The 23,214-nt window shown below is 33.7% G+C and overlaps 1 protein-coding gene across 1 annotated transcript; it reads right to left on the reverse strand.

The window, feature by feature from the left end:
* Positions 1–8,411: 8,411 nt before the first annotated feature.
* Positions 8,412–18,422, reverse strand: LOC144467950 (uncharacterized). The gene is made up of 3 exons (XM_078176981.1): positions 18,338–18,422; positions 14,484–14,723; positions 8,412–14,057 (listed from the first exon to the last, which is right to left on the reverse strand). The coding sequence occupies exons 2-3, from the start codon at positions 14,575–14,577 to the stop codon at positions 8,899–8,901; spliced, it is 5,253 nt and encodes a 1,750-aa protein (XP_078033107.1). The 5' UTR covers positions 14,578–14,723; positions 18,338–18,422; the 3' UTR covers positions 8,412–8,898.
* Positions 18,423–23,214: the final 4,792 nt, after the last annotated feature.

The raw sequence follows: 23,214 nt of genomic DNA on the forward strand, positions 1-23,214 counted from the left end.
TAAAGGCTAGCACGACATGAAATTATTAGAATCGTTTGTACATCGAAGGCAGCAAGTTAGGATCGTTTTAGCAACAAGTGACTCAAGTTAGAATTGATCTTGCACCGCGGTAGCAAGATCAAGGAATCGTTCCACTACTATAACGCGACGGCAATTATATCGAGATAACTTCTGTACAAAGTGTAAATAAACGGATTCTCCGGAGTTAGACTTACACCCTTTCTTCGTTAACGGTCGTAAATCTAAGTCGTCAACGAGGCGAACGATACGACACAACAATTGGTTTGTCATGATCAGACGCGCTACTTGATTCCTATTCAACAGTATTATTCGTTCAACCCCATTTTCCTCAAAAACAGTTCTTAAATGAAAAAATATTATTTTCATTTTTCAAGCTATTTTTGCATGTAGTATCATGTCCTCGTTGGCTATATCACCAGTTAAATGACAACCCTGCATACGTATGCAAAAGTGATCCCACATGGTAATATTTTGGCTAACTAAATGCGTTGACAATCGTGAAGAGCTGCATTAAAAGTTAATTTCTGCACTGTGTAGTTCGTTGACGTGCAAGTTCTGTAATTTTACATAGTCACAGTCGTGACCGCGTTAGTGTTTCACGACTTCACATATGGAATTATCTTTACATAAATATTTAAGCTGTGCCCACTTCGTCCGTATTTTTCTGCACTTAACGATTATGTCAGTGGTACCACAAATGGTTGTTTCGATCGTAAACACAATGAGATAAAGTTCCGCAAGGTAAGTTCTGTAGATTCAGATTTGTGTTGATAGTCCAGAACTGAAGATGTACATTAGCTAAAAATTAACTTAATGTTTTAATTGGTTTAAAATGAAGATATAGTTATAGTTGGCTTCAAATTAAATTATGGTTGCAGTGGAATTGTAATATAAGGGCGCAATGGCATGAGAAGAACATTTAAATTCAGAGCAGCATAACACTAATTAGTAACACTAAAGTGGCTAAACTGCAGAAACAGACAATAATTGCAAGCTGTTTCTATATTCATCTATCTTGCTTTTTATTTCTCAAAAAAGTAAATAACTGCAATGAAAAAATTCGTATAAAAGAACAAGATAATTTTAGTCATTAATTATTAATCATATATTATGGCAATGTAAATTCTACGAGAATGAAAAGAGGGAACTAATCAACAGATGATAGAGTATAATATTACAATTAAACCTAACTGTAAATATGGAAATGTAGCGAAATTTAACATTGGAGACTGAGTAAAGACAAACGATCAAAATGACTGACTTGTGACTTTTCTATTACAATTTGTAATAATAATGATTCCATATAGATAAATTGTTTTATTAAAGCGTACATTTTAATAGGAATGGTATAGAGTTTAAATATGTGTATAATACATGAGAATTCAAATAAATATAACATTTTTAATATTATTAGACAACTAAATTAGTCGTTTTAGGACCAAATATTACTAATGTTCAATATAACACATGTATATACCCGGGAATTAAAAACAAATCTCTTTAATTATTATTCAACGCACATTTTACCTCAGACTTAAAAATATATTCTAAAAAATTAAAGGACTCATAGCCAAATTAAGCAATACTTTATTGTAACAACAAAACAAATTCTAATCTTTGGAGGTTCCATGACATTAAGATATATAATGTCAATATTTAATATCATCCATTTACGAAACATCGCAAACAGTACCGGTTACACTGTAAACACGTACTATATTTTTGTATTAAATGATAAATTATATTGAATTCTTACAGAGTTGAATTGTTAATAAATCTATTATAGCAGAATGGGTTGAAAATTGAATGTACTCTGTTAAATATTTTCTGGCATTAGAATGTCTTCGTTATACTGCACGTAAAGAATATTTTTACCGATTAAATCAGTAGCAACGACTAACTCAGAACCCTCAAATCTCTGAACTATTATGGCTGGGTCCCATCAGATGTTCAGCTTTCGCCTTAAAATGGCAGGTGGGTCCCAGGCTGGGGACAAGACGCGACACGCATGTTATATAACGAGATAATAGTGCGACTAAAGCGACTTTTGACGTGCCCAGTGACTGAAGAAGAAGACTGAACTTCGTTAGCGACACGGACGCAGAGTAATGTTCGTCCGGTAGGTGCCCTACGTCGTTGCATGGAACTCCCTGCGCATGCGTAGTTAATTTTCATGACTGGACTGGCCCTGTCTCGTACACAAGGTTAGTTAAATTGCTGAAGCTGTACGTAGTAACGAATGCTCTTTAAGGCTGCTAACAGGGTACATTAATTGGTTCCTCTTCTTTTTGTACTATATGTATTTTCGCTGCATACAATCACATTTTTCGTGCATATTAGCATATCTTTTGGACACAAATAGCATATTATTTTCACATGTTCATACGGTGAGTGAAATTCGTGCGTTTAAGATCGTGTGCTGAGAGTGCGTGTGTTGAGCGTACCAAGAGTGGCCCGAAAGTACCGATTAAGAATAAACAAATGAATGGAGCGATTCGAGCAAGAGAATAAAGAAGAAAAAACGGCAAAGCTTGTCAGCGTTCAACCTCAAAGCGTTATACAATTAACTCTATCTTTTACTGTTAATTAGAATACATTCCTTTGTTGAAAATATTAAATTGGGTGATTCTTTAATAGAGATATCTGTACGGAAGACTCATGATAGGAAATCCCACAAACACATTGTGTATAAATATTCAGAGCCTATTAGTATAAGTATGCTTTACTGTCACCACAAAGTGGAAACCTGAAAGTAGGAATCGACCTGCTGTCGTTATAGAAAGATTCTTCATCTTCTAGATAATTGCAATGTTCCTTCCAATACGTGTTCCTTTCATCCCACCTGTTCTTTACGCCGAAGGCAGCGTATCTAGGATAAGCCGCGTGGGAGTACTTTCTTGGGAATGGAACGAGTGGGAGAATTTTCTTGACAGTGCGCTGCGTAGGAAGACCTGCGAACAGAGTGCGAAAAATAGGTATCCTCGGTGAAGAGAGTTACTGCTAAACGGTCTGTCGTGAACGGGTACGATAGTAGAAACTTTTGATATCATATGGAAATGAAAAATTCATGGAAAAATGCGATGAAACGATCATAAAAATGTGTACTGTCATCGTACATTCGGAAGTCCCGAATGTTATTGAAACACAAAAATTGTAGTCCGAATGCTAACAATAATAGATCGTTATAGTTTACATATTACGTACTGTTTTTGTACAAAACCGTGGAAAAGTAGGACAAATGTTGATAATGAATGGAATTATTGAAAACTAAAAATGCTTTCATACGACATTTTTTTATGGAGCAAGATGGGGAGGGATGGGGAGACCAAAAGTAACAGTTCGACTTTGCTGCGATTACGCTAAAACTTTTATGTTCACAACAATAGATTCTGATACCAAAATGTCATCAAGTTCTCTGACATTATTTAGCCGCGATATTTTTGATTTACAAGTAAAGTGTGAGTTACTAACAAGAAACGAAGACCGGTGGAGGTGTTGCAATCGTACTGTACCGCAAGTTCAATTGTAACGCGGCACGTGATCGATGGTAATACAATATTTATTTTCATGTCAAACTATTTATTAAAATTGAAATTCAATTTAAAAAAAAACGATATACTTACATTCGTACAATAAAAATAAAAATACAATACGTGAAATGAAAAAATACACATATATCTTTGTAATTACAGGCTACGTGACGGCTACCTACGATGCTCGCCAACAAATGGATACCTTTGCCGCTACTACCTGATCCGTAACTGTCACAGGGGAATGTTCGCGAACAGGAGATGTCTCGCGGTAACACGTGATTTCTACTTAAAGTGACGTACTAGCCGTGGCATAGTGATACGGAGTCTGCCGGAGTAGGTATTAAGACTCGTAGCGTTCGGTTTCCAGTTCAAGACTGGTTTATTTCGATGTTTCGCTGCTCTTATACACAATGTGACAATTAATATTTAAGACTCGATCAATAAAACACGATAGAAGATACTCAAAATCTTATATAGTTATATGCAAAATCATCTTAGCTTTTTTTGGTATTGATCCTGTTCGAGTTGTTTGGATGGTCGGAGTATCATCTGAAAAAATATCTTTTTAACTTCAATTTCAATTTTTGAAATAATGAATAGTTTTTGTATGAAAATAAACGATAATATGTATAAAATTATTTATGAATAAATAAATAAATTATGTAATAATAAATTTTACATTAATTATTTAAATTATAGAGGTTAACGATATAATAGGTTAACGATAATCGTCAATGTGACGATTGATGACCGACAATAAGAGTTGAGTAGAAAGTGTAGAAAGAGCTTTGAATTTCTTGTTTCTATATTTTCATTTATATTTATATATTTCCAGTCAATAATATCAAATACACATCCTTGTTTAATTAGAGTCTGTGACAATTAATCTTACAAGACAACAATTCCGACTATACTTCAAAGAACGAATAAGACACCTCTTTACCGTATGAATAAGAAGATCCAGAGTGAAGAGACAAAAGCGACCCGCGTCGTGCATTCACAGACTCTATCGGTCCTCAGATAAGCGCTCGATCGAGAGCTGCAAAGCTGCAGTGTCTCAAGAATTCAAAGAAGGAATATATAAGACAATTTCTTGTATATTTATCGGATAAATCCAACGGTAACAGTAACATCAAGACCTGTACGTACTAATCGAACAGAGTGAAGTATGAAACCTCCATCATACAGTATTAATCAAACAAATTCGATTTACCATTGTTTCCCCGTTAAACATCGAGTTGACATCAATATCAGCCGCAGTAAATTTCTCTTTTGCTTATACTGTTGCGTTATAAGCGATACCGAGGGTTCGCGACACCCCCGGTCGGCTGATGCATTAGAGATTCATGTAAACTCGCAGGTACGTCTGCGGAAATCGCTTGAACTCGTCGATAAGTCAACCGGCGGATCTGTGCCGCAGTTATAGACAGAACGGACGTCGCTTACGAGCAGCTATCCGGCTTACTCTGTGACAGCTTACGACACGGGACGCCAAGTTTAATCGATTACAAGTCGACACGAAGTACTAGTTAACCCCTATTTCTTAGTCGAGGAAAACTCTCAAGAATTGTGCAGTTGAATCCGCACCGACGTCAATTTATATCTGTATACGTATTCACCTAAATACTCTGTGTTGATTGGACTCATCCGGTTAACAATAGTAAGGAGTAAAACTAATGCGGTAATAAAAAAATTTCACACAAACCATTATTTATTATTATCAATCAGAAATAAAGTAGGAAATAAACGTCACAGTAGCATACAGAAATTGAAATAAAAATGAAAGTACTCGGGAACACTGCAGTTTTCTTCCTTTATTTATAACAAGGGTATTTATTGAACCGGCATTGCGCATTCTTATACTTCCAGGCAAGAAAATAGCAGAAGCGATTGATCTGCAATTTCTCGCGATATAATCGCGTTTACTTGATAAAGATTTTGAAATGGTGTGAAGACTGTCTTGCACAGATACGTGAACACACATTTGTTTCCTATGTGATTAATTAGTTCTACCAGAAGAAACAAGTACATGCGAATTGACGCGGACAAAAAGATAGAACATTTAGAAAACGTAAGTACATATATATTTCACATCGTATTAATTGTTTGGCCGACTAAAATTAATTTATTTCGAGCTCATTGTAGGGTCATTTCACGCAAAATTCAGGGGTTATAGATTTTGATAAAATTGGAAGAGGTTCTCATCTTTAAGGATGTGTAATCAAATTCCCGAGAATTTTTGAAAATTTTGTAACTTATTAATTATACAGATCTGTAAAATAAACTATCAATTTTTCTTCGTTAAATCATAGCTATTGAATTATCAAATCAATGAAAATGAACTTGTAGTTGGTTATATTAGCGGGATAACTATTAAGAATAATTTTAGTTCAGAAAAATGATTATTTAATTATTTATTTTGTAATTGTGTTAAACAAATGTAATGTTTTTAAAGCACGAAAATATTTAGAAGTTTAAAAAAATGGAGAATATAGCCCGAAGTGTTCTCTATAAAAACGATTTTTCAGAAATGTGAGCACATTAAAATTGACGGAATTATAATTACAATGTTAGCTGACGATTATTCTAAATTATCTTATATTATTATTTTAATAACAATACAAATATGTGCACATAAACAATCGCATAATTTTATTAACTAAATAAAATAGTTTAGCGAATATAACAATTACGTTATTAACTCCTTGCCGTACCATTCTCTCTTCAATTACTATGACTAGAATTTTTCAACCGCACTAAATTCTAAGAAGAAAAATGAATTTTATATTTATTGTTTGCTTACATCTACTCAAATGTTTAAATATTGATGGCGAGAGAATAAAGTTTGATTTTTACTTAAAGGAACGGATGAACATTCGTTCATAACTGCTTATTATTATAAATCTCCATCACGAATCTGACTAGTTAAAGTAGGGCAAAGGGTTAAAAGATAGGAACGTTGTTATTACAATAGAGCTATGTTCATCTGTACCCAATTTACCTAAACAAGACGAGGCTCGGTCCCAATTATCCAAATTCATCAAAGTTAGCAAACACTGATGTCAACGGAAATTAATGAACTCCTTTGTATGAATTAGCCGGTTATCGGGACCATCACGTCTCTCGAAATGTTCGGATAAACAGAGTTCTGTTATACGAAGTGGATCCAGAAAGTTAGTTCCGTTTACAAATATTATTACAACCGCAGCATTGTGATCGCAATTTTGCAGTTTCGTGGTTAGTTTGTCTGTAGGGAAACCCGATTGTCAATCCCGGGACAATCATACCGTATTGTCGCGACGTTTTTTTTGTCTCTTTTCCATGTTTAAGAAAATATAGTAGGCCATAGTCTGCAAAATGCGATCTGTTATCCGTTTCTTGAATGCAAGGAATGCGAAGACATTCTCTGTCGGTCATGTGAAACGTATGGAGGAAATGCCGTAAGTGATTCAACGGTAAGAAGATGGATCTGGAATTTTATCGAAGAATGTGAAAATGTGCATGACGATCAGTGAAGCGGTCTATATTATATCCGTTCGTGGTTGATTTAAAACGCCTAGTCGAAGAAGTCTTTGTGAAATTTGACCAGATCTAAATTCCAGTCCTTAAATGATGGGCAATTTTTTTTATTAAAAAACGTATTAACACGTACCGTGCCAAGCCATTTTTGCTGACTTGTCGTTCAGACCATTTGATATTTTGACTAAAGATTGATATATTAAATGTAATTATTAATTATTGCATATATAACAAATAAATAAACTTATGTGTTTTGTTCTATACTTTGTATAATGCATCATTTTTTTGGTTGAAAAATATTTTACAGAATTACATTTGTCATAAAGTATATGTTTTCAGCGCATTAAATAAATATGACTGCGTGTACCACCGGTGGTACACATGGCACGGAACGTGTTAATAATAATAATATATTTTTTATAATGACAGTTTGCTTGAAATATGTGAGATGTTCCATGAGCCACTCGAAATCGGCAAGTGAGGGTTTTCTAAAGTCATTTGAAATAACTTTTTTCCATAGCGCACATGCAATCTGCAGCTTTGTTTATGAGTTATTAACGAAAGTTATTAACAACTTTTCTCATTGTATAAAAGATATGCCTCTGTATCCCCATCTGAGCGCTATGTGTATTATTTATCTATTTACTATATATGTTATCTATTTATTTATTCAAATTAATTTATATTTTTTGTGCTCATCTTTTTAATATTAATGTAAAGCTTGATATTTTAACTGGTTATCGTATATATATTCTATTATGTTATATTGTCTCGCTTCACAACTGATCACTTTTATATTATGATTTTAAGTACGTAATATATGTTACGTTATACATTTTTCTACTTCCAATATTTTATTATTTATTTATTTATTTATTCATTTTTTAGCGCGCGCGATATGCGATATTGTTGTATATGCTTACATTTATAAGTTTATAAACACAAAGAAATATTTAGGAAATTCGTTAAGTTTAGTGTCACAGAAATACTAAATAGTTTTTTAAAGAATTCTCATAAGAATTACACGTAATCTAAACTGATATTATCGTCAAAATAAATACGATTGTACTACTATCAAAATAGATAACATATACTTAACATTGCTAAAATATTACATTAGTCTTACCTATTTTATAGAAATTGGCGGGAACAGAACAGAAACACGTTCTTGCGCATTATAAAATGTTAAAAACTATTATGATTTTCTGAACTTTAGGAGATGTCGATAGTTGCCTCTACAATTCGGTTTTAAGCAAATTTTAAATGGAATACGAATTAAACGTTTTGGCAGATTTTTAAAAATATCTTAGAAATGACGTTTATTCTGAAAAGCTACACTCTGCGTATCATATATCACTTAAAACAACATGGTTAATTAATGATGTAAATTGCAGTATTATAATTGCAGTTTTATTAAAAAAAATTACATTTTCCTACTTCATACCATTTTACCATCGTCGCTTTCCTTCTTACATAACACCATATGACTTGCACCTAATAAGAATGCCGAATAGAACTGCTACTATCATTCAGCTTACAAATACTTGTTGAACTATTACTACATTAATAGACATGTTAAGATATGTACATTTGTGGTTGATCATCGGTACGTGGCGTCACCTGACGCAAGAGAGAGAGCGTGTGCTGTGTGTGTATGGCGAGAAAGAGTCTGTCCAGAGAGAGTGTTATAGACTGCCGAAGTGTGAAGACTTGAATGTAATTTGTTGTCTTGTTAAATATATTATAATTGTTCCTGATTACGTGTTATTACTTGCGAGATCCATTCCTCGAATAACTTAACAAGACCATTAAACCATGACAATTCTTATGGGAGAACAGCTTCTCTATTTTCCAGAAAATCAACTATATGATGGTAACTAAACTTACGAGCTATTTGCAAGGCTGTGTTGCCATCATTATCTTTAGCGTTAAAATCGACCTTTACTTCATTCACTAGAAATTTAACCAACTCCAAATTACCAGAGGAAACAGCCATTTGCAAACTTGTCGTACCATTCTTGTCTGTAGCATTAAAATCAGCTTTTTTAACATTTATCAGAAATTTAACCGTATCCAAGTTACCAGAGCAAGCAGCCTCGTGAAAAATTGTTCTATCATTATTATTTTTACCAGTGAAATCGATTTTATTGTCATTTATCAGAAATTTAACCATGTCCAAGTTACCAAACTTAGCAGCAGCGAATAGAATTGTCTCGCCAAATTTATTTTTTAAATTCACATTAACACCTTGTCTTATTAGATATTTAACCATTGTCAAGTTATCAGAGTGAACAGTTTTGAACAATAGTGTGTTGCCATCCTTGTCTTTAGCATTTAAATCGACACCCTTTAAATTTTTCAGAAATGTAACCACCTGCACTTTACCATAGGAAACAGCCATATGCAAGACTGTATGGTTATAAACGGCCTTTCTTCTATTTACCAGATATTTAACCATTCTCAAGTCACCCCACTGAGCAGTCATTTGTAATAATGTCTGGCCTTTATTGTATTTATCATTAACAATACTACTTGAATTATCTACATTGTCTAATACGAAACGGATAATTTCTGTATTTCTTTCCTTAGTTGCTTCACGTAAAATTCGTTTGGCATCTTCTTCTTGCAGATCTATGTTTGCAATTTTCCCTCTTAGGACTTTACTATTTAAAAATGTTCGTATAACTTTATAATCTGGCTTGACCAAAATCTCCGTCAATAAATATTCTCCCTTCCTAGTGTTTGTTAGTTTGTATCGGTTTCTTGGTTTCCATTTTTCTATCCAATTTAAGAACATTTTAGCTGCAAAATAGTCTCTGAAAGTTGGATGTATAAATTCAATATTGCTACCATCAGATCTAATAATCCCAGCTAATAGTACTATATCTGTAATTTGTGTTAAAGATTGTTTCAATGCTGACTTAAAAATGAATGATTTAGTTAGAGCTTTATGATAATGATCAAAAGTTATTTTATCTTGCTCTTGCCTTAGTTGTTCTTTAACTTTTCCTTTTTTGAAATAAATATCGTACTTTCTATCAATAAAATTTTCATATACATTCCTCATGTCATAGCCCAGGTAATTAAAATTGAGCATTCGACGCTTACCATCTCGTGTCCACTCTTTAAAATATTTTATAGATCCTTCTAACATTAAATAGAGCTGTAACGGTGTTCCAATAAGCTTAGATACATCGCCTTCAAATACTTTACGCATTCTACTTAAAAATGCATTGATGTATGCTTCCATCTTTGTATTTTTTATTGTATCATCATCATTACCAATGATACTTTGAAACTTCTCATGACTTAAAATGAGACTTAGACGATTCTTGAAGTATTTTTTTACGAATTCCTTTGTTGATTTATCACCGGTTGGGTTAATTTTTATAGCAAATGTTGATAGTTTATCTTCTAAAATCTGCTGATAATAGAAACGAGTAGTAATCCAAAATTGGGCTTTAGTTTTCTCTTTTAGAGTTTTCAATAATAAGATAACTTTCTGTCTATCCTCTTCATCTAAAAGTTCATCAAATCCATCAAATACTATTAATACAGGTTTCCTAAAATTTTGGTTTACTAGCGCCATACCTAACAATTTTTTGGCAAAGTTATTTTTTACATTGGTATCAAATTGTGATACAAAATCTGTTATTCTTCTTACTATTTCTGTTGGTATAGTAAAATCAATATCTCTTATTGCATTTAAGTGATCTTTTAGATTGACTGTAATCACCCAACGCGACTTAATTAACGACTCTTCTTCGCCAGATGGCAATGTATACTGTAACTCATATAACTTAACCAAAGCATTAGTTTTGCCCATTCCTGGATCACCAGCGATAATTACCACCTTCTTATCTTTAATTTCAGCAATTAAAGCATCTTCTCCTATTAAACACTTCGTATGCTCAAATCTGTCAGCTTTTATGTAAAAGTCGGGATTATAAATTTGTTGTAACGTGAATTTAGGTATACAGTTTTCATGTTCTACATTAATCCAATAAACTTTTCTTTCCCGATTGTTTTGACATATTTGCTTAAAATCTTCCTTTTTAAATTGATCATCAGCTACTAGTATTCTATTGTTAATAGCTCTTGTTTTATCTTGATTTATTACTGCTATTCGACTATCAAGGTTACTATCTTTAAATTTTTCTTGATTATTTTTATCTTGATTTATTACTGCTATTCGACTTTCAAGGTTACTATCTTTTAATTTTTCTCTGTTATTAATATCTGCAGTTACTAGGTATTCAATCAACTTTTTCTCCGCGTCTACCTTTGGTATCCCACTAATAATGTAAACATCATTTGTTTCTTCTGGTAATAATTTATCAACGAGTACTTCCATATTGACTTCCTCAATTAATTCAGAATATGCTCCTTCCAAGTCAATTGTTCCTAATGGTCTACTACCTATCTTAATGATTTTATTGGTAATAAGTTCCTCTAGCATTTCTGCATCAATTATTCCTTTTCCATTTTTATCTGACTTATCTATTAATATGTTCAAACTAATCTTCTCTTCTTGGAATATTATTTTTCGTTCCAGGAGTATCTGCTGCGATTCTTCAGTTAGGTCATTTAATGTGAACTTGTGTTCTGTTTCTTCTTTATAACAATTGTGGTTAAACACACTTTTGATTTCATTAAATTCCTCTGTTTTACTTTCTAATATTATGAATACGACCTTTTTATCTGATTTTTGTTCTAAAAGTATGTTTAAAATTTTTAAAGCATTCGATAATCTTTTCTTATTTTTATCGCAGGCATATCTTATGCATAGCACTTTACCTGCCGCTGAATAAAATAGTCTGTTAATTTCGTGTTGCTTTTCTATGTAACAATCCAGTTTAAAGAAAAGAGTATCTTGTGTAGAATAATTTTTATTTTTAATTATCAGGCTTTCATAAATACTTAAAATGCTAAACAAAGTATTCCCTGTCTTTATAAGAAACACTTGCTTGCTTGACGTTAAAAAATTGTCAATGTCAATAGAATCTTTAAAATTTATCCCCTGTGTTATTATATTATTCATTTCGTTTATTTCTCCGCAAGTTTCGTTAAGTCCTTTAATGTCGTTTCTTGGCTTAATTAAGTAGCTGCTTTCAATGAATTCAATACATCGATATGCCATTCCTCCTTTTGCTTGATCGGTGTAGAAATCGAAAAGCGACTTGATTTCTTTACTTGTATTAAGCAAGCATTTTCTTCCTTCATCGCCATATTGTGCAAGAATATGTGGAATCCTTACAATTAATTCAGATTGCTGCTCATCCTGTCGATATGTAAATGCTCTTGCTAACGTTATGAGCGAATTATCTTCAACATTATTATCTATCTTCTTAACTATATCTTTTGTATAATTTTCAATATCTGCTGTTATCGATTCAAAAGTTTGCCTTCGATTATCGTCTAACTTATCAAATGGTTTACAATCATTTTTATATAGGATATACATTGCAAGATGCGTTAGCTCCTGAGCTAAAGTGCCCAATAGTTTATTTTCTTCTACATTAGCTGCTATGTAAATTCGACCCTCTTTGAAATCAGTAGTTCCTTTTGTAGCTTTCGAAGCAGTAGGACACATATCCTTTATGTTTGAATTATCGAAATCAAACAATATGTCAAGATAATCTATATAATGTATCACTTTAAGAATTATTGAAACTTCGGGAATATTATTCAGAGACCTATAAAGTTTTTCGAATCGGTCTTTGTCAGGACGCACGTTTGCCCTAGATTTTGATATTAAATGAAAAATATGCTCTTCATCAATTGGAGAAAATTTACAATTCATTGCCATTTTTAGTTTATCTTTTTCTCCATCAGAGAGTTTATTGATGCACTCTTCTTCGTCTTTATTTTTAAACATGAATCCAGCGAACTTAAGAATTACATAATTGTCGAATCTTTTGTATTTAATAGCCGTAAACATTGCCGATTGACTTTCACTATTTAAATAAAACTTTGATTCGTTACAAGCATCCGTATAATCTTTGTTATTCTCTAACTGTTTTTTTTCAATTTTTTCATGTAAAGAATTTCTTTTTACAATAAATTTTTTGAGTTCTTTCTGTGCATTTCCTTTATTTAACACGATTAGATCAAAGCTATCAGGAAAATCCGAATCAGCTTTTAATAATGTGAGTACAATGTTGTAATGCTTATTTTCCCAAGCTAAATCTACAGCGCTCTTTTCTAATTTATTACGATGATTGATATCTATTCCACATCGAATGAAAAAGTCAACGTTATCATTCTTCCCACTTTTAGAAGCTATTGATAATAGTGTATTACCTTCTTCATCAACTTGTTTCAACAAATCGCGTTGAGCTTTTGTAAGAGTAATTTCTCTTAAGGGTAATTGTATATTAATTAGGCGCGCTAAAATATTTACATCTGCGGTCGCCGCTGCTATCTCTAGAGCCGATTTATTTTCATTATTTAAAAATTTTGATAACCTATTATTTACTAACGTTCGTACTTGCTTTAACTCATTTCCTTGAATCCATTTGTGTAAGTTTTGCCTGCTACTAACAAAGGCTTTTAATTTACGTGGAAATTCATTACCTTGGTAGAAAGAATGTAAATTAAAATCTTGCGGAAATTTTGAATCAGCCTCAAGTAACACCAACATAGAATAGTAATATTCATTTTCCCATGCTATATCTATGGCACTTTGCTTGGTTTTCGGGTCTTGATAATTTATACAAATTCCACGCCGTATTAGAAAATCTACCGTTTCTTGTTTATCAAGTGAACCGGATTCTAAGTGTTCGTTTAACTTTTTTAATCGATCCTCCGTCAGAACTTTTTCATCATCTGCTAAACCCAGTAGTTCGACTAACTTCTTATCAACAGCATCGAGTGGTTGTTGCAATCTCTGTTGAAAGTTAGTTCTGCTTACATCAACATCCTGTTGAATTCTCTCCGAATCATCATTGCTGTCACGCGATAAATCTGATGCCGTCTCGTAACCTAGTGCAAAAAGAAATCTAGCTAATGCTCATAACTTTCCTCGCGCATAATATCTGAAATTGTCTTGACTTTTGTACTTAGAGTTGAGGTCAGAATTAACTGCGCATCATCAATGTATAGAAACAAAAATACATAAAAACAATAAAAGGAACAAGTATTGTCTGGTCCTCATATTAAAAATATTAAGGATAAATAAGTGCTGATCAAGGCAGCGTGTGAAGAATCGTAGTGCAAGGGGTTAATGCGTCACAAATATTTACTACGGTATACAGCTGAAAAGCTGTGCGACGGTGGAAGTAGCGCGGAAAGCAAGACGCTGCGGTGGTATTCAGGAGGCGTATCCCACGCGACTGTAACGTTGAGTGCACGGTCATTCCGATCCTTGCTTTAGGTAGTTTTCAATTTCTTGAAAATAAAATAACTCACCGATCCTCAGCATCTGTTCACACAATGATGTACGTCGTGTTACATCTTCTTCCTGCCGTTCTTGATTTTCCAACTGAGAATTTTCTGGATTCATTTCAAAAGGAATGTTTTTCAAAGTTTCTAATTGTCCCTTTTACAACATTATTGACATTCCTCTATATTTTCCTTTTCGAAATCACATCAATGTTTTAATTTCTTAGGTATATTGTTATCTTCATGTAGTGTCTCACTTATCAGCATCTGTTGACATCAATAAATAATTTTCGCCTACCCATCATTTCCTCACAAATAACGAAACGTTGGAATATGCATGATAAAGATGCGATAATCGTAGTTGTGATGTATTGTCTCGGGAACAATGTATGGTGTGCCATACATTCTAGTGTCGTATTTACTAGCACGCCAGCAGGTACTATATTGTATTGAAATGTCTGTCTTGAATCTTTGACCAGGATAAGAATGACGCTTGTGTCGGTATATAGGATGGGAGACCGCTGATTAATGATTGTTGGAGGTTATTGTTCGGACATTTAATAGTTTTCAAGGTAGGTATCAGTATAACTTTATAAATTTTGGGTGAACTTTTGAAAAAAGTGACGTATAGATATTGAAAGCAATACCGCTCCTATCTTATGGACTGCAAGACTTGAGATGACAAGCGAAGCGACGCACAGTGATTCGGACAATACGAAAAAGTGAAGAAATCAATATTTTTCTTTTATTTTTTAGTAATCCGTGATATCCAGAAAACACGTTAGTTGGACAGCGATATCGTTGCCTCTGTTGCCTCAAGCATTTCCCTGTTATATCGCCGTGTCTTTAACATCAATTTATTCATAGTTCACAGCAGTAAATGTACAGATTATTCGATTGAATGTATTAAACACTTCTTATTTTGACTACCATATTGTTTAATTGTTCATCGTATTATCTTGTTTTGTTGTCTCGATGGTACACATCCATTGAGAACCTAATATATACGTTCGACAAAGTGCTTAGTGGTTTAACCCTTTTAGTGCCGGGCGAAAGAGGGCTACCTATGCGAAGATAACCGTAAAAATTTGACGAATTTATTAAGGTTTGGGAGAAAGCTCATAAAAACCAACTCAAAAATGATATTTACATAATTCATAAAGCAACGTATCGAGACCTCTCGCCGCCTCGATTCGATATTATTTTGTGACACAAGGACTTTCTATTCTAATGAACTTTTCTATCATCACCGCAATTACATTACTTAAGCTACGTCAGGTTATTGAGCTACGTATCAATTGACACATTTCGATTAGGGTACCAAGACGCTGATCTGTATCAAGTACCTACAAACCAACCCGAATAGAAAACAACATGAAGTGACACTGAGAAACAAGTTTTCTAATTCTCTTGCAATGAAATTGAACCATTCATAACGTTTTTTAAATTTATTTTCTCTCTCGCAATCGTCGTTCGATACTAAAAGTGTTAAACTAGCTTTTCTTATTTTATTCAAGGAATCTTGAACATTCCTCTACATTATTATACCAAGCCTTCCTGCCTTTAGCTGCCTTTCCATTATATTCTTTAAAAATGCATTTGGGCTCCTTCAGAATTCATTCCATTTAAACAATTGTACAGAAAAATTTTACAATGATCCAGACAAATTTTGCAACCTTCTCTATATGCGGATAACATTAACAGTAAATTACAATGCATCCGGAAAGCTTACAGATAGAATACTTGTTAAAAGATAATGCAGACCAAGTAGTAGAACTTATCACTAAACGATAAATAAAGATAGCGAACAATTAATTTTAGAAATATTAGAAGATTATCGGTGACGTTATCCAGATTCCAGCAAATCTATCGCATTGAAAGCAGTATATCGATCAACATGTAACATTTTATAAGATTTTTGAATTAGTTTTATTATAGCGTATAATTAAAACTGAAGGCTAGATAATGTTATGTATATGTAAAGACGTATTTTCATTAACAAAATATTCAGTATTCTTTACTTAAATAGTGGAAAATATTTACATTAAAATTAACGTATACAATAGAAATCTCAAAATTTTTACTCCAATACGGCACGAATTCGCGTCCCGAAATTCTATGTACATTATTTTTTTCACCATGTAGCACAATTTAGGAGTTAAGCTGAAAAACACTTTTACTACACTGACACTTACACTTTTACTACATTCATGAATCTGTAATAGACTAGCCTTGTAGTATATTAGCTGTTAACAATTACTGTGTGTCAAATTACTTTATTCCATTTGCTAATTCAAATCAGTTGTTGGTACGTCCCACAAATATACACCTTTGCCACTCGAGAAGTATCTTCTTCATTTTTAATATAATATTATAAAATATTTTAATTTTATAAGATTTTAAAAACAAAGTTAAATATAAGTGTATTTTCAATGCTTCTTTTTGTTTACTTTATAGTTTAGTGTTATTTTCCGTTGTCTATACTCGTCATAATTGTATTCCAAATAAAATTACTATAAATTACCTCAAAAATCCTGTTTTAATTGGACAAATAATAGTGTCATCCATTTATGGATGACGGGCCCCTTGTGGAAATATATGTACCTGTCACCCGTATCTGGATGACGTCACGTTCAACGTGCTAATACCTTGTGAGCAATATGCTGTTGATGTCTAATTTTTGCAAATATTGCCATACATTATCTCTTATTATTCATTATACTGTTACATGGAGATATTTGTTACTCGTTTCTGCATTATATTTAAATATGTGTTAATCATGTAGTTATTTATGTTAGAATATTTGTTATCTTTTTATTTATTATGTTGATATACGTATTATTCTATATTTTGGTGTGTACTGTGCTGATATATGTGTTACATATTTGTATGTAATGTATTTACATTACATAATAAATTTGTATGTATCGTGTCTACATACAAACGTATTGCTAACCCAGTAATTTACAATAAAATATATTCTCAATAAAATATAAACGTATATTATTTTTGCAGAAACGGATTTATCTTTGCATTCTCTTTAAAAAATTACTAAGATACTTAAGGCGAAAATTAATTAGTTTAGAAGATATGATTTTTGTTCTGAGCACCTGTAAGATGAAATCAATGTGCGTTGCAACGCGGCAGACGAAACTACCGCACGGAAACGTCTGTATACACTGATTTCAATGTATGCCAATATGAGTTACTTTTGAACATCTTAAAAACTACTAAATAGCCAAAACTAAATTTTTATATTTCGGATCCCCTTCGTGTTTCGCTCAGAATTGTCAGCGGAGTCAGGAATTTCTGTCTCCCTCGCGAGTACGGTAACATCTCGATTTTTTTCTCTTTGATTCGAACTAAATAAAAATGACAATAACAACGTTAAAGAAATATGAATTGCAAAAACATGAATTTGCAAGCACGCGCAGCTGTGTGAACATATGTGTACACGATATTTATAAACGTACATAGTCTCCAGTAAATTCAGGCTAATGTAAATCTACAAAGTCTAAAAAATCTAAAAGTTGCCATATCCTTTACGGCTTAATTGTCATGCGTGAACAATCATGTCTAAATAAATAAGCGCCAAACGCTGTCACGCTGTCAAGACGTTGTCACTTTTGCGACCGGCCCGTGAGATCCGGCAGCCTACGGCGCGCACTTTGTAAACTTGATTTAACTCGCTTAAATTGTCTTACATGTTTCAGACAAATCAATCGAATAAAGCATTCCAACAAACGGCATGTTGGCATCAGTAGAACAAAACGGGCACATTGAACATTAAAAAACGTATATTGATTGCTCCGTATAAAGCACAAACTATTGAAATATTTAAAAGATCTGTTAGAGTAAATAGAATTGACAATTATGCTTACACTGAAAAAGGTAGTTGTACAAGAAGTTAAGCAATATAGTAATCACAGGCGACGTATACGAGTAAATCTGACACCTATCGTATTAATACAGACATCGGATACATGCGGACATTGCATTTTATAGGTTATCTAAAAGCATGATAAGATAAGATAAACTTCTACACGCGTCCTTCTGCAACATTTATCCACGCAACTTATGCACCTCCAGCGTAGTTTTCTTCACTTTCTCCTGACCGTTCCGAGTACTGATTTAAAGTGTTTAAATTGAGCATCCATCGACGGCCGGGATGATGATATCAAATTACAAGCGATTATGATTCTCCTGCTCTTTATTTGAAAACTCTACAATATATTCGTTACAGTCTTATACGCGACTTTAAAATTTGGAAAAGAATTTGTAATCTGCAGCTATTAGCTCGGCATCATTCACGACTTCTATGCCAAGGATGATACCGATTGTCCAGATCTCATCGCGACGGGGTTGCTGCCTTGGAAACCCTAGAAAGAATCAGAACGAATAATTATATTTTCCATGCAGAGAGGTATAGAAAATGAAGATGATGAAGGAAACATAGATCACTTTTTCGTAACACTGATCTATAAAATTAAAAGTTAAGTATCTCAAAAAACCGGGACAGTACATTGTTAACGTCAATATTGATTTCTTAGATCTGAACACGCTAGCCCGTCGCACATTTACTTGGCAACTCTAATGCAAAATGCAACGTGTTATCAATTTTCACAATAGTAAGAAAAATCACGAATGCCACACTGCGGAGGATTGCAACTGCAACATAGGCCCTGTTGATTTCGCATCGTTATAATACAAATCGCGATGTGTCTGTGTAACGCGATTGTTAGGGCGAGAGATTTAGAAATGACTTTATGGTATGGCTGGCCATCTGTGAGTTTTTCAGCAATTCGTTTTAAATGCATTTAGGATTATTACAGTCATTAGCGGACCGGTCCGCAGCCAACATGTGGCACATAAAGTAAATAGATTTCAGGATGATGAAGGTAATGCCATCATTTAGTCTCACAGATCCAAGAAGCCCCGCCATAAAGTCCCGAGACTAAGGAAAGGGACTCGGCCGTCAGGTATCGGCATCAGCGATCCTGGCCAGCTGAACTTTCAAACCATTGCCAAAAACATCCGTCCACCCCCGAGTGCACGCGGCCCGTCTAGTCATCCCCACCATAGACAACGTGCTTCGGGCACATTGGAAGGGATGACTAGGTTTTCCCGCCACTCTGGAAAGGGGGGGGGGGCGCGTAAGGCCCGAAGAGGGGTTGCAAAATAGAACAAATTCAAACACAGAAAGGTACAGACCTTGAAACAGAACAGATTCAAACACAGAAAGGTACAGACCTTGGAATAGAATAGATTCAGTCACAAGACAGAAAGGTACAGACATTGAGGAGAACAGTACAGATTCAGACAGTTCAGTACAGTACAGAGATAGACAGAATACGTAACGGTTAGGTTACGTGTTACAATTAGGAACAGTTTTTAGTCCCACACACAGTGGGTGGTCCTTCGAGTATAGTAATAGACACCAAGTGCAATATTCAGAGGATTTCGTCATACATCTGACGTCTCCTCAACAGCGATTATTTCGCCGCAACGCTGACTCAACGAACAGAAATCCAAAAGATTACCTTAATTTCTAAAATTAACAAGTCTGTAGACTCAACACATCAATTTAAATAAGGATCTCGGCTACTTCACTTCGCAAAGCAAATATCGATTTCTGTTCAAAATTAATTATAGTAACACGTGATTAAATTGCAATGCTATGGCAAACCACGGATGTGTCCATCTGAGCTGTTGTTGGGGCAGCTAGGCCTGCCCTTTGTTGCAGCTGCAGCGTGGGCTCTTCAACTGAAATGTCGAAAGACAAACAAAAGGCGAATATGTCGTCACAATGCTAATTCGACAGGCAAAAGTCCAAAAAGAGTGGATTTTAGAAATCTACAAAATTTTACAATTTAAAACATGATCCTATTTATTCGCAACGCTATTTTCGAAACTACTGTGCATGTCAATCAAAATGATATCATAATTATTTTATTATACACTGTTTAGAGCGTGCGTGATCCGGCTCCAAGGATCACTGTTTAGAGCGAAGGTTGATTTGTCGCTGGTTCGATGAACACGCTCTGATATTGAAAGTATTTTGCTTTACTTTAATAAACAATTAACACTTATTTAAGGCCATCACAATGGCCGTACGAAGTTATTAATCAAAGGCCGTCACAATGGCCGCACAGAGGTTCTGAGAGTCTGACGAGTCCCTGCTTCTCTTCGTTTCTGTGCGTCGTCGGGTATCTCTTTGGTTTCCATACTATTTCGATGTTGTGCTTGCATTTTGACTTTTGATTTTCTCTGGATAGCCTCTGGCGTCTTCGTGGTCGTTCGCGTTCCACGAAGACTCTTATCCCTACTTTTTCGTACGAGGCGAACACCTATCAGCCAATACGAAATTAGTTGCAAAAAACCAAGTACCGCCCTTCGGAATGTTGTTTCCGAAGGTCGATGCCTTGGGTTTCCCCCCAAATTCGCTGGCTGCACAGGGTCGCTTGGCGTACGTTCATTTTCACGGGGTTTATGATACGTCAAATGGCTATTGAGCACCAGGAGAAAGTCCAAGGGTCCGATGTCTCTGAAAAAGGTTCTGCAGCTCAAAAATAGCCAGGAAGTCACGTACGCATCATAAACCCAGTCATTATAGAATCCTTAACATACACTATGCTTTAAACAATTAATTTCAATGCTAATGATAATTGCAACTGTTCTATTTGCGATACTAATTTTACTTATAAGAGTTACAATAAATTTGATACACCCTGTATACAGAATTTCAGAGCGATTTGACAACGGGACCTCGTGCCGTATTCGAGTCAGAGTTTTGAGATTTCTATTGTTTACGTTAATTTTAATATAAATATTTGCCACTGTTTATGTAAAGAGAACTAAATATTTTTTAATGAAAATATATCTTACATATACATGATATTACTAACCTTAATTTCGAATTGTCCGTTATAATAAAATTGATTGAAAAATTTTATAAAATGTTACATGTTGGTCGATATGCTGCTTTTATTATGATTCATTTACTGGAATCTGGATAACGTCACCGACAATCTTCTAATACTTATAAAATGAATTGTTTATCATTTTCATTTGTCATTAAGCTTTTATATCAGGTGATAAGTTCCACGTCTTGTTCTGCACTATCTCTTAATCATTAACTTTTGTATTTGAAAATCCTTTTGTGAAAAGAACAGTATTTATGTGAAATCTGGAAAAGAAATTCTAACTTTGTGTTGATGTGTTGCTATGCCAATATTAATGATACGCTTTGAATCATACGTATCTTTGTATCAGAAACAAGCCTGTGCCAAAAAGAGTTAATATTGCACATTTTGGAAATTTAAATTGATATGAAAAAATATGATATTTCTTAAATGTCAAATATAACTTTCTTTTTTTATAGAAAATAACATTGACCAAGGTACGTTTAATGTTAACCCTTTGCACTCGAATGGTGACACTAAGGCGCCGCTAAAATTGTTCTATTACGTTTCAAAATAATTTTTATAACAATAAGGTTTAGATTGAAAAAATTGAGTATTAGAACTGTTGCTATGAGTTACAAGAAATAATTTCATGCGTATAAAATACATTTTGTTATATAAAATGGAAATACTATGCGCCGGGAGAATTATTTCACATTTACAGACAAATTGGCTTCGAGTGCAAAGGGTTAATTTTTATTGTGCACAGTTATTGTGGCTTAGTATTCAGAAAGGGAGTACAATCACTGAAGCACAGTATTCAGGGAAACAACATTGTAACAGAAGCGCGGTGACTAATCTTTGTAGATCATAAAATTGGAAAAGAAGATTTGATATTTATGTTATGAGAAAGTTTATATTGAGAAAAGGAACTTTGCAATTTTTCTTTAACTTGTTAAGAAATGTCAATTAAATTGCTAAAGTTGTTTTTAGTAGCGAACACTCTCGAAGTCCGCCCAACAGGGTACAATAAATGGCTCCTATATTAAGTTGATTCCGGAAATTATTCAGATAAGCACTCCATTGTGTGCATTGTATTATAAAAGAGAACAGACTCAAGTAATTTCGATTTTATACAGTTTTTATCGTAATAGTTTCTACAACGATATAATTTATTTAATCATGATTTACAATTGTGAAATGAGAAACCAGTCTTATAATCGTAATAAGTTTAGCGGTAAATGCTTAATTTTACTTGACAACGACGTATGACATTTTTGAAAGAATTTATTGAAATATTTCAAGTATATTTACATTGCGCAAATAAGAAATTAGTTCCCTCTCAAACCTTTTACTCATCTTCCTTCAAAGGTTACAATAACGGTTCGTTTTTAGTGAAATTCAAGAGCAAGCTATATTTCCAATGAAGATTTCTCATTCTTCTGGTCACAAATAATCACTCTAAAAAGAAAATTCGATATAAACGGATGATTATATCTGTATTAATTGCTTATTGAAACGAGCTCTTGCCTTTACCATCATACTTACTGCTACTTTTGAAAAGAAGACAAGGTTGCAAGGATGAAATAAAATATAGATGGAATATGCTTGGGAGTATACGGTCACATATTTACGTGTCAGTGTATAATAGCGATAAAGAGCATAATCAGATAAGACGGTGAATCCCCTAACCGAAATGATTTTTCTTTAGATTTTCCGATAAGCCATTGAGGGAAGTCCCTCGCAGGCAATTATCAAAAGCTTACATTGAAAAATTATGAAAAAATTCATAAATCTTCTACCGTATGGAGCACGAAACTCTGAATTTTTCTAGAATTATCAATTGCAAAATCAAT

Source organism: Augochlora pura, chromosome 3 (assembly GCF_028453695.1).
Source record: "Augochlora pura isolate Apur16 chromosome 3, APUR_v2.2.1, whole genome shotgun sequence".
Taxonomy (NCBI): Eukaryota; Metazoa; Arthropoda; class Insecta; order Hymenoptera; family Halictidae; genus Augochlora; species Augochlora pura.

Excerpts from the sequence above, each read along its gene's own strand:
- LOC144467950 (XM_078176981.1), bottom strand. The coding sequence starts at position 14,577 with ATGAATCCAGAAAATTCTCAGTTGGAAAATCAAGAACGGCAGGAAGAA. Across the intron at positions 14,058-14,483 it reads TGAACAGATGCTGAGGATCG|GTTACGAGACGGCATCAGAT; the intron begins GTGAGTTATTTT and ends TTTTTGCACTAG.